General features: G+C 37.3%; 1 protein-coding gene across 2 annotated transcripts in view; it reads left to right on the top strand.

Annotated features, from left to right (window-relative positions):
- Positions 1-13,916, top strand: part of LOC145672912 (cytochrome P450 4C1-like) — a 72,149-nt gene that overhangs the window by 10,325 nt on the left and 47,908 nt on the right. For both annotated transcript variants that reach the window (XM_081742115.1, XM_081742116.1), the window contains exons 2-4: positions 1,949-2,064; positions 5,632-5,722; positions 9,564-9,749. In XM_081742115.1, coding sequence (XP_081598241.1) covers positions 1,949-2,064; positions 5,632-5,722; positions 9,564-9,749 — 393 coding nt within the window. The remainder of the gene's footprint in view (positions 1-1,948; positions 2,065-5,631; positions 5,723-9,563; positions 9,750-13,916) is intronic.

Below are 13,916 nucleotides of genomic sequence, written 5' to 3'. Positions count from 1 at the left end.
ACATTTAACAAGTTGTTTCTAGGGAGCTACCTGGCAACAGCGCGGTCAGTGACCTTTGTTGCTTAGCAACAGCGTGAAAGAACACTGCTGTGATTGGCGAACAATCCTCCCTCTCGTTTTGTTTACAACATGTGCACCTATTTGTCAGAGGCCACTTTTCAGTAACTCGATAATAATCTTGCCACTTTTTCCTCTAACTAGTGAGATCTTACCAAACAACACACGTCTATCGACTACTATTGCCAACTACCATCCAAAATCTTCGTGATCACATCATCGAGGCCATTGCATTAGTAGATTGTCGGATGCTACAACGTGTATGGCAAGAAATGGATTACAGCTAGATGTGTGTCGCCTGACAACGGAAGTTCACATTAAATACATGAGATGTGAAATTTTCTAACCCAAATGTTTAACAAGACTTTTTGAGTTTCTATCTTATATTGATACAACTTTCACATGTCTGACCATGAGTGTTGATAAGCGAGATTTGTTTATGTTTGTAATTGCAAAGATCATTTGTAATAGCGCTATGCAGTGTTTATAAGTATTATCATTAAATTTTCAATATAAGTTTGGATTACTAGTGTGAGAACTATTGCATTAACAACATTTTGGACATCTAAAATGCAACACCAGGAAGAAGAGATAGTAGAACCAAGTGTGAATTGAGTACAAGACTAAGCGATTTGTGCGCGAGAGGCCAGTAGAAAGTTTAGCAATTAGTATAGGGTAGCGCGTGGGTATACCGTAGGCATTCAGAACGGCACCGAATGGTGACGTACAGAAAGGATGACACCATGAATGTCTTCATGGCGTATGACTTGTGGGCAATTTCACCAACTACATTGCCCTACTTGGTGAAGGCAATGTAGTTGGGCGAGTTCTCTGATGTGTAATCATGACAAAATGAAGTCACTCAGAAAGAGATCACCTTAACGTTCCGGCAAATTTCAAGTTTCTTCGAGGTGTGATCAAAAAATACGGTGAATAATTTTATTAGAAATAAAGTAATAAGCTTAACATGAAATTTTATTTAATCTCCTTCAAAGTACTGTCCTTGGTTAGCAATATACTTATCCCAACGTTGAATCCATAACTGGAAGCATTTCTGGAAGGCTTCTTTTGGAAGGGCGCTCAACTGTTCTGTTGTGGCTCTCTCAATGTCAGGAATGGTGTCAAAACGCTATCCTTTAAACATGGTTTTAATTTTTGGGAAGAGACAAAAGCCGCATGGTGCTATATTTAGAGAGCACTGCGAATATGGACAGACAGGAATATATTTTCGGCGGATCAAAAGCAAGGTATGGCACGGTGCGTTTTCATGGTGAAGAAGGAAGCCATTTGCCCATTTAACCGGCGTTTAAAATGCTTTTCACGGACCTATACGAGATGTTTAGTTCTTCGAGAAGCTCTCGAATATCATTTGCCTGTTTAAACAAATTATTTGTTCCAATTTTTGCACGTTTTCAACTGACGTGAAAAGATGACTGGATCGTTGGTCATTTTCAACCGACTCCGTGCCGCTTTTGAATCGCTCATACCACTTGTGAACAGTATCCAGTGCCACTGCTTCATCGCCATATATTTTGTGAACTTCTTTGGCACTTTTCTGCAGCTTAGAACAAAACTTAATGTAGGCGCACGACAGATACATTTAACACGTTCTTACTCTTCTGCCTCCGGAAACCAACTAACATGTCACAACTCGTTCAAACTCGACACTGACTGTGCCAAAGGCTTAAGCTACCGAGCTTACTAGTTGAAAAGGATACAACTCGACAGATGGCACTGTGTAACTACATTCACCGTTCATTTTGATTACACCTCGTAGTTTTAGGAGTTTTGCATTGATCAGTCAGTCAAGATTATTTCTTTTATGTAAAGTATATAGAACGAATTCGTTCGTAATAGTGAATATTCCATTTCCTTTTTCCTTTCTTTTCAGATTTTTTTAGGACTCAAGTGACTTTTGCTAGAGAAAATGCATCTGCTGGTATTTACAGGCTTTGGATGGGTCCTAGCATAGGCGTAGTGGCATTATATGATCCACGTTTTATAGAGGTATAGTATTCTCTTGTATTTTGCGTCACTTCAAACTCGACTTTTCGTGGCGTCAAGACTTGCTTCTTTCATTATCAGCAAACCAGACGAACACAAAAGGTAGACTAACAAAAGATAGTACATACAGGGGTGCTCACAAGTGGGGGGGGGGCTATGACGCAAACTGCGTCATTGAAATATTTGTGGGGGTTAACAATCTATATAAATATGTTTGAGAGGGTGTAAAAATTAATCGACAAATGTTTTTTTTTCATGGAAGAACACCTACGGATAGACAATTGGGGGTTGGGTGCGTCATGGACATAAGGGGGGGTGGGCACCACTGGTACATACATACATAAATCAGGACTTGAGACAAGGGTGCCTATTCCCCACAATGACTTAGGCGCAACCTCCAAATTTTCCATTATGCCCACGAAGTTTATCATTCTGCTTTTAGATTTAACTCTCTGCCTCCAAATTACTACTTTACTCGCCGAGCTTAGTCTTCACGTTCCCAAATTTACCATCATGTCTCCCAAATTTATAGTTTTTCAGTTTGATTATACTATTTTGAATGAAAAATTATGCCCCTCAAATAATCTTATGCGATCAATCTTCACAGTGCGTCCCCTGGATCGACCTTTGGCTTTATTACGGGAAATGATGCGTTTGTTTATGTACTTGTTATTCCATCCGATGATGGAATAGAAAATCAGAACACATTTGACTCGCACAAGAGGGGGCGTCGCGGTGGTTCAGTGAAAGAGCGCTCACCTCTGGTGCATGGTGTCCTTCGTTCGATCCCAGCTCGCGCCAAGTAAGCTTTGTGGTGGACAGCCACCATGCACCATGGTGGTGGGTTTTCTCTAGGTTCTCCCGTTTCCTCCATTCCACTATTTTCACCCATTTCTTATCATCACCGTCTCCTTTAGACTAGCCGGCATGACAGTGGGACGTAAAACTTAAAGATTTGATTTCACTTCGCACAAGAGTATTGTTCCTACTACATTATCTCTGGTTGGATCGATTTGTTGCTACTCCTACAACTTTCGCGAACGAACTTCTCTCAATTTCTAGAGTAGTTATTGGATACTAATGGGATATGCCCAGGTTACGCCACGGCCGTAGGGATCAGAGCCCAGGCCGGGAAATTTCCAGTTTCTGAGAAGATTTCTTCCATCTTCACTTCAGTTGAACTAAAACGTTTCTGTACCCTTGATGTTCGAGTGGAAAAAAAATTAACATAGGTAGCAACGATTCATGGAAAAAAATTGTCTTCTATCCCTGCTTCATCATTCTGACAGAAACGTTCTAAGATGCCTACGCTAAGTAAATTCGCATTGAACACAATTATGGTTCTCCCTTAACGGACACCTTTATAATACGGACACCTTTATAATACGGACATATTTTTTTTTGTCCCGGTACAAATATATGTTGGCTTATGGAATAAACCCCCCCCCCCTTTTACGGACACTCTCAGATACAAACGCGGAAAGTCCTTTCCCCCGCTAAACGTTTCAATAACTCTTCATAACGGACAGGAATTATTCTCAGTTCTGCGATATATTACAGTAGACAGAAAAGTCTTTTCATCACAAGTGAATCTACCATGAGTGTAAACCTGGTGAACCATCAAACAGAACAGCTTCAAGATGAATTTGAAATTCTTTTTTTCTGCCCGCAATAAACTGCTCTCTGGTGGAAATCCTAGAAAACCTTCAATAAGCAATAACACTCATGCAGGGTCAGTCGTATAGCCAAGATCTTCCCTTCCCTAACAAATGTAGTCCTTTTCCCTCTGGGCCTTGCATCTTTCCCGACAATTTCATAGATAAAAAAGAAAAAAACTGTTTTGCAATAACATTTTCAACGAGCAATGTTTTCTCTCTTACTTTTTTTGAAGGGAGGGGAGAAAGCAACATTTTTCTTTTAATTATGATACGGAAAGAAGTCTGGATTGAAATTTTCCCATCTTTCTTTTTCACTTTCTCTAAGAGGATACGGTATTCTTTGTGATTGGGGCTTGGTCGATAAACATATGCACTTCCAATAACTTGCCTTTTCATCCATTTCGTCAACGAAGATACCGCGCCAGTACACAAACAAACACACATACACACACACACACACACATATATATATACGTACATGTTTCTTCCGAAACCGTGCTAAGGATTCTCAGAGGACTTGTCAGGTCCGTAGCCAGCCCAACAATGTAGGGGGGGGGGCGGCTGAAGTTAGGGGGCCTCGATCCAACATACCGTGGGTAGGTTGCAAGCCTACCGTGAAAATTTTAGGGAGGCAGCAAAACTTTAGGGGGTCCGGCTTCCCTAGACACCCCTGGATAAGAGCCTGACACTTGCTAATGAGTTTTATTACTCTGAGGAAGAAAGAAGAAAATTACCATACACGCATTATCCTTTGCAGTATACGAATATATTAACACATCCCCTAGCAATAATATTATTTAAGAGAAATAATTTCACTTTCATCCCTCCCAGTAATTCAAACACGTACTAAATAGAGTATTTTCATATTGAATTTTGCGTATTTATGCTCATACATAATGTATTCACTGTATATTACTGCATATAATTACCCTTGTGAGAAATTAAATTACGGACAAAAGTTCATGTCCCATTGGTGTCCGTTATTCAGAGGTTTCACTGTATCACAAGTGTGGCCAACCTTTTTAGTTTAGATGTATATTCCAGAAATCACTGACAATCTATTCATCTGTTCAGTATCCCACTATAGAATGAACAATACATAGAATAACAGTGATCTATTCAGATATTATGGCACAGACCATCGCGGGCTACTTCTCATGACTTACTGCGGTCGACATATTGGCCATCACCCCTGATATACCAGCTGCTTCTATTCAAAGAAACTTTTAAATGTTTAATTGAATTTGTAAATGTCGTGTGTCTGACAGAAGAAACTCTTATGAAGCACCTAAAATCTTGCACTGAATCAATGATGCAGATAAAGATGCAGAAGGCATACGTTGAATAGAATGTTATTCTTAAGCATTGCTTTAGTATTCTTGCAGTGTGTACTTACATAAGTTTATGTTATATGTACTAACTATAGATATACCACATTGACTTGATCCCTAGTCTTCCGTTGCAAGCGCTGCTATCGGCTGAAGGAAATCAACTCGCTTTCTCTCGCTTAGCAACTGATGAACCATTATTGGCTCAACGCGTGGGTGTGTGAGGGTGTGAGCGTTAGTTCGCATTTTTGCCACGGCTCAAGACATTTTGGCAGCACAATAGTAGTAGTTCACTGTCTCAAAAAAAGTATCAGTTTATAAATACTATTTCATTTCAGCTTATTACTGTGATAGAAACTATTATCTATACGTATAATATATTAATAAATAATAAGATATTTAGTGAAATATATATTTACGTTTCATTAGTTATGTTAAAACAAGTTAAAGAAGCATCATTTTTAAAAGAAAAAGTAATTATCAACAAACAAATTATATGTGTTTTTTTCTATCGATTAAATATGAAAATGTTTTATGAAAATATATATTAAATAATGACTTTATTGTCTGTTTATTTATGCAAGGCGGTAGTGAGCAGTACGAAACATATAGAAAAAGGAATGTTTTATTTTGTGCTTCGTCCATGGATGGGAAATGGACTTCTAACAAGTGGAGGTAAGCTAGGTTTATTTAAGTAATTTCACATTCATGTGAACTAGTTTACTTGTGTTAAAAACAAAACACTTTCTTAGCATTCCACAAATCTTCTTTATTAAAGAAAATTCTTATGTTCATGTAATTGGCACTAACTTCTCCATTAACTGAAGTATGTGCACGAAATTGGGACCTACTGGGTGGTCTGGAAGTGAGGAAGCACCAGGCCCGTATCCACGGGGGGCTAGGGGGCCGGGCCCCCCTAAACTTTGGCTGGTCCCAATAAAAGTTTCACGATAGGCTTGCAAATGAACTATAATATGGCGATGAAGTATAATATGATTGGGTCGCCCCCCCTAACTTCGACCGCCCCCCCTAAATTTTTGGGCTGGCTACGGGCCTGGGAAGCACCAATGGAAAAGGCATGAAATCAGTATGTGAAAATGATACGAGACATTTGCTGCTTTGCATGTTTTCGTTCTAAAACATGCACTAGAGAGTCAATGTACAGGAAAATAATATTAAAAAGAGAACGTTGATATGATATATTGGATGTTGGATATACTGGATGTTTTAAACACAGCGCGCACGGACCACAGAGCACTATTCTACGGACCAAAACAAAGCGAAAATGTTATGTGATTGTGTGCCCTCCGCGGCCTCCTTCAGCCGCTATGGAGAATTAAAATTTTTCAATGTGGCAACGTCGCAGATTAACTTGGAGCCATTAGCATTACTCCATGAATACCACAAGCAGTTGAATCGATTGCTACACGAATAAGTGATGCTAGTGTTAATCAATATCGACTTTGACTGCCAGTTGGAAAGAATCGATGTAACTATTTGATAGATTGCTAGATCTAATCTATGGTTCTTTATTTGCGACGTTGCCACATAGTGCAATTTGAGTTAGAAGAGAACTTGCAAAGTATTATATATATATATATATATATATATATATATATATATATATATATATATATATATATATATATATATATATATATATATATATATATATATATATGGTATTTTCCTGTACATTACCTCGCTAGTGCATGTTTTAGAACGTGGATAAGAATCTACCGTATGTGAGGGTTCGAGACAATATTGCTGAGTTGAATTGATTTTGAGTTTAATGTCCCTTTCAGCAGCGAGGCTATATTAGACGTGGACCTACTGATTAACTTGGAATCCGAACCACACGAGCTCATATCAGGAATCGAACCCGGGTCTCCCACGCCAAACGCACGTACGCTAACCCGCTTAGCCACAGAGGTGCTCCGAGACAATATGGCGTCGGGGTATAAAAAACTATCTCGAATTCCTGTTTAATACAATATTTTATTTACTACAAGTGCTGGTTTTAGATTCTTTTTAGTTGGATACAAACTTTATGATAAAGTGTATGGACATCCCTGGCGTCACTACTTATTTACAATAATACTTTCCTTATTTACAATAATTTCACTGTGTAACAACGTTGTTTGAACACGGTCGAATTCGGGTTATATGCCATTTTGATTACGGCTCCAGTCCTAACCACGTCTTTTTAGTGCAAATCAATTATTGTTTAACACAATTTCATGATCTTACAACAATTTCTAGTACAGTAGTCGACATAGCTAATAAGGCTGCGACATACCTTTTAAAACAACTTTGAAGGGTAAGGGAAAAAAAGAAGGAATGTCACAAATCTGCATTTACGAGAAAACGGCTTTTTAATATTGAAAAACCACGTAAAAAGAATATGATTAGTTACATCTTTTGCCCCTTTTTACATGGACATTTTTACATCTACGCATGCATGGCATATACAGTCAAATAGTACCAAGAGTCACCAATAGATAGGACAAAGCACCCGAAAAACTTCATACATGGACATTCCTTGTTTTTTCCCCTTACCCTTCAATATGGTTATAAGACAATTTAAGTAAAAATCTATGTCAGTACAAGTAATTCAAGTAAATAATCATAAGATGAAATCATCACAGCAATAACATAAGAAATCAGATAACGAATCGAAGATTAACAGCAATTTATAATTTTAATTAGTAGCTAAATATGATTAAATGAAGTAATGTCTCTAGTTCAGCTACTGATTACATTCATTTTTTTTCTAATTCACTGTTGCACATAGCGTATTAAAGAAAAACGTACAGATTAAGAACATGAGGTCAAATCGATACATTTCTTTGTGGAAAGAGTACCTTAACTTCACGAACACTCATTTTTTTTTCTTTTGGCGCATGTCAACATCCCCTATCTTGAACATGTAAAATTGAAGGGTGCCTCCAGAAATAATTCTTCAAAATTTAAAACTATTTCACTAATTATCCCCTAATACTTTTTTTTTAAACTTTTATGTCTGCTCTACAGCTGATAACACATTTATACTATGCCCGAAAAAATCTGTCTACATATCTATAGTCTACAAATAATACCCCAGCAAACTTGTATCCTATAAGCAATATCCCTATATATACATATACCGCAAATAATATTCGTGCAAACTTATTAGTATTATTTAGTATTCTGCATTTCAGCAAGTCCTGGAACTAGTGAGGGTTTTTTTTTCTGTTTTTGTTTTTCAAGTTTAGATTTAAGCCCGGAAATGTTTCTTCCAAGGTTTTCAATCTTCAGCTTCCTCCTTTAACTGCCAATATTTTCTTCTGTTTCTCAAATAATCGATCAGTTATGTTCTGCTTCCTATTCCTCTCTTTCCTTTCATCTTTCCTTCTATGGCGGTATGAAGAAGACAATTTCTTCGCAAGATGTGTCCAATTCAATTGGCCTTTCTACAAAGGACGGTGGCTAGAAGCGTCCTCGTCTCTTCTGTCCGTTTTAAAATACCTTCGTTTGTTACTCTCTCTGTCCATTTTATCTTCTCCATCTTCCTCCAACACAACATGTCGAAGCTCTCTCAATAATTCTTCTCTAGCTTCCGTAGTGTCCAAGTCTCTGAAAAATACAGTCCAATACTCCATATATAGCAATTGACTAACTTCTTCCTTAATCCAATATTAAGGCCGCTAGTTAATAGTGATGTTTTCTCGTTGAGTGCTTCTTTAGTTATGACAATTCGTGACCCAATCTCGTTGTTACAGTAAGCGTCTCTCGTCAAAATACTTACTAGATAATTGAAGTTATCGCCCTCTTCAAGTTCTCTTTGTTCTACTCTGACCCGTAAGAGTTCGTTTCCACGAGATAGCCTCAGGACATTCGATTTTTCAACGTTGATTTCCATTCCATATAGTTCCCCAGTATCAACTATTTTGTCAATTATCTCTTGTAATCTTTCTTTTGTTATAGCTATAATAACTGTATCGTATAGCTGGTTACAGATTTATATTATGCCTAAAGACTTATATGCCATAAATAATTTGTATACACGTTTATATGCCAAAATTATATCCCTGCAAACTTATATGTCATAAATATTATGTATAGTTACTTATATGTCATAATATGTATAGTTACTTACATGCCACTAACACGATTACTGGTGCGAGAACCGAGCACCACCTTGTGCTTGGGGATCACTTTAAACAAGTTTTCACTACAACTTCATAGTAGTGAACCAAAATTTTAACACTATTTCTGTCTTACCTGATGACGTATATGTTCTCCGCCTATACACATATGACTACCCTAAATGTTAGCTGAATCAATAGCTTTTTACCTCTAAATTAAAAGAAATGATACCGTATTCTTAATCTGTACCAAGAAAAAATACTAGCATTGCTTTTTATTTATGAAAACAGAAACATTCTTCATTTTCATTTGAGAGTTGATACGCATCTCGCATACTCAGAGAAAAAGCTGCTACATTAAAGCAGATAAATAATTTATAATTTTGCAGGTGCTCATTGGCAGCTACATCGGAAACTGTTGACTCCAGCATTTCACTTTAGAATTCTGGAAGAGTTTCTTCCTGTGTTTCACGAGAAAGGACTCATTTTTATGAAGAAACTTGAAGAACAAGTTGGATCACCAGAATTCGACGTCATGCCCCTCGTTTCACTTTTCACTTTAGATGTTATCTGTGGTAAGTGCTCTTGTGCTGTATATTCTTGACTAACTAGGTTAGATGGTATTTATGGTAAACACACTTGAATATTCGTGATCAATTAAATTATACCCTGGCCGGCGAACGATGATTTCTGACAGCTCAGCTCGCGAGGACGTCTAAGGAGAGTGCAGTGTTGCCATGTGCTTCTCGCACAAGGGGGAGAATCGTCTGCTTCTTCGTTGAGGGTGACAGGGGATGAGTGAAAGTTTGGCAATGTGCGGTGGTTACCATGGAGACGCGACAGGTTCTGAGCCTAAGGTTGGTTAACCTGCTGTTTTCTGCTCGCTCGTCGTGGCCTTGTGCAAAGCTGTCAGAAATCGTCGTTCACCGGCCAGGGTATAGTCAGATATCTATGGTAAACACTTGAATAGTCTTGACTAACTATATAAGTCAGATATTATCTGTGGTAAGTGCCATTGTATATCCTTGACTACCTAAATGACTTAAATATTGTCTGTGGTAAGTGCAATTGCATATTCTTGACCAACTAAATGACTTAAATATTATCTGTGGTAAGTGCAATTGTATATCCTTGACCAACTAAATGACTCAAATATTATCTGTGGTAACTGCACACTGTATAACTAACTAACTCTATGGCCTATGGAACCCGGAGGTTCAGTGCCGCGTTCACAAAAGCTCTCCACTGACTTCTATCCTTAGCTAATTGCATCCAGTTTCTACTTTGTATTCCTATCTCTGCGAGATCCATCTTAATATTGTCCTCCTATCTGCGCCTAGGTCTTCCTAATGGTCGTTTTCCTATGGGTCTACCAGTCAAGACTTTGAAAGCGTTTCTACTTTCTTCCATTCTAGCTACATGACCTGCCCACCTAAGCCTCCTAGACTTGACGACCCTAACAATGTTGGGTAAACCGTATAAACTATGTAGTTCCTCGTTATGAAGCTTCCGCCATTCCCCATTCTCGTTCCTCTTGGGTCCGAATATTCGTCTCAGGATCCTGTTCTCAAATACTTTCAGTCTGTGTTCTTCCCTCAGAGTAAGCGACCATGTTTCACAACCATACAGAACAACAGGCATGGTTATCGTTTTATATATTTTAAGCTTCAAATTCCTCGACCGAATTCGCGACGACAAGAGATTTTGAACCGAATAGTAACACGAATTCCCTGCTTTTAGTCGACATTTAATTTCTTCGTGAATATGATTTTCGTCTGTTAATATTGATCCTAAATATTTGAAAGTATCCACTTTATCAAAAGCATTATTTAATATTTTAACGCCTCCACAATTTGCCGTATTACGGTCCCGACGCACTTCCATGTATTTAGTTTTCTCTGCATTTACTTCTAAACCCATGTCCCTGCAAGCGTTTAATAAGATCTCTGCATTTATTTTACTGTTCTCCTATCATCCCCTATTAAATTTACATCATCAGCATATGCCATAACCTGGTGAATGCCGTTCAACTCTAGGCCCTGGTTGCTATATTCGATATATTTGATGGCTGCAATTGTATATCCTTGACCAATTAAATTACTCAAATATTATCTGTGGTAAGTGCAATTGTATATCCTTGACCAACTAAATGACTTAAATATTATCTGTGGTAATTGGACTTGTATAGCCTATTTTTGACCAACTCTATTAGTCTTTTCCAACTGAAGATGGATCACGTTAGAGGATGTTTCTCTGTAGCAGACATCTGGAGAAACAAGAGGGCATTTAGTAATAGTTAAGAAGTGTTGTCAACAGAGAGTGGCATTTTTCCCAACCTTCACTCACATTCACTCAAATAATTCTGATGCCATCACCCTCATTGATTCACTCAGCGTTACTTATTTAAAAACCTCACCGTAACACATCGTTTTCTTTCTCATTCATACTCACCTTCAAATAATGTTGCTGCATTTACTCATGCTAACACTCACTCGGCTTCACCCTCACCCTCAAATAATATTTATGACTTCACCATCAAATAATATTCATGTTCTCACTCTCAATTAATATTTATGACTTCACTATCAAATAATATTCATGTTCTCACTCTAAAATAATATTCATGTTTCCATCCTCAAATAATATTGATGTCTTCATATGATAGCTACGCCCTTACACATCCTGAAATAATACTGATGTTTTTACGTTCAAACAATATTGATGTGTCCCCATTCAACACTCTTACACTCACTCACCCTCAAATAATATTTGTTGCCCTCACTTTCAAATAATATTGATGCTCTCGCCCTCAAATAATATATTGATGTCCTTACCCTCAAATAATAAAGATGATATCAAATTCAAATAATATTGATGTTGTCACATAATAGCTACGCTCTTACACTAACCCCCAAATAATAATACACTTGCCCCCACACACATTAGCATGACTAAAACAACAGTGAGTAAGCCCATGGCTAATCATAAGCGTTCGCCACGCGTTTTTATTACTCATACGTACGCTTGGAATACACTGACCATGTATTTAAATGTGGATGGCTAATCACAAACGCGAAGAAAACGTCAGCTCGAGCGTATTTGGTGCGTTTCGGAACAATAGACCACCTGCTGTTTGAAAGACGTCTAAAGGAAGAAATGAAAGAAAAGACGTGTTGCTAGTCAAGGGGATTGTAGCAAGAAACAGCTGCTTGGAAGATGGTTTGTGCAGAGTATTGGAACTCTGCTATTATAGACCTGGACCTGGCAAAAAAGACCTGGAAACCCTGACTGGTTCGCAGTATGATTTATAGCTCTGGTGAAAGTAAAATTACCGAATAGCCATCTTGGTCGCGATCGGTACGAGGGGTAACGCTTCGAAAACGCATTCTCAGATAGCCTATCCTTAAGGATGAGAACTATCTTCATGTAGCTGAGAGAAATTTTAGTATTTAGATTTGAAACAAATATTACATTATTATATTAAAATGATTTTATATATTTAGAACACGGATATAATATTAATATCTAAGTTCGAATAATCTAAATCAAGGCACAAAATTTCGAGTCTGAATATGGTAACCAGATAAAAGAGTTGGGTCCCCATTTTATCTTCGCAGTTTGAAGGCAAACAAAGTAAAAATCAAACGCCTATGTCTAAAGTAAAATAATTGGTCTGGTACATTCCATGTCAAATCAACAAGTCATCAGACTTGACCATCTCAGATTTTTGTAAAAAATGGTGTACAGCTTTATTACATTGCGAGATGAAAGAATCCCAAATATTACCTCTCTACTCCTGAAAGTGTCCCCATACAGGGTGTTCAAAAATGTAAAAAAAAAATGCATTTTTTCAGTTACAGTGAATATTAAAAATTGTCATAAAATGGTTAATATGTGCACTAGAGACGTGGAATAAACACCATTGGAAAGCTCTACAAGTTGTACTATAATAAAAGAATTGTAAAATATAAAAATAACACTTCAAAAATTCAAATAAAGATTTGAATTTTGAATTTCGTATAGAAATGTCCCTCTAAATTTGTTCAAGATTGTCCAGATTGTAGTTTCATATGTGTACTAAAACACCACAAAGTTGCATTTTGGGCACTCAATGAGATCCGATTCAATATTCAACATAAACCAAGCAGTGAACGATATTGACCATGTGAATATCTGGGTTCAGGTCGATAACCATTTGCCTGGAGGAATTTACCTGCAACATCAAAGGAATTTATATTCAATTTCATTTTTTCTTGAGGTATTCATTTGAGTTTATACAATTATCCACCTTTTGAGTTATTTAGAGAGGCATTACTTTTCCAAACAGTACTCAACATAAGTAATTATTCTTGTTAGTCAGTATGGATGATTCTAAATTTATATTGGCTACATTGTTACATGTTATTTTCATTCCTTTGTTTCAGGATTGCTGTCACAGATATGTGGAGTGGATAATTGAAATAGGAAAAATAATTTATTGACTAATTGTTTGTGCTGAAAGTGTGTGAAGTGATTGTGAACAGTGTCACTGTGTTTCATAACACATTTGATACAAATATTGTGAAAGGGAGGAAAATATATCCCTCCCTTTCATAATAAGTTCTGTAATAGCACTCCTGAAACAAAGGAATGAAAATAACATATGCTAATGTAGCCAATATAAATTTAGAAACATCCATACTGACTAACAAGAATAATAATCTGTATTAAGTACTGTTTGGAAACGTAATACCTGTCTAAAT

This window comes from Thermobia domestica, chromosome 16, assembly GCF_964235325.1.
Source record: "Thermobia domestica chromosome 16, izTheDome1.hap1.1, whole genome shotgun sequence".
In the NCBI taxonomy this organism is placed as follows: domain Eukaryota; kingdom Metazoa; phylum Arthropoda; class Insecta; order Zygentoma; family Lepismatidae; genus Thermobia; species Thermobia domestica.
This window is presented reverse-complemented; position numbering and strand designations above follow the sequence as displayed.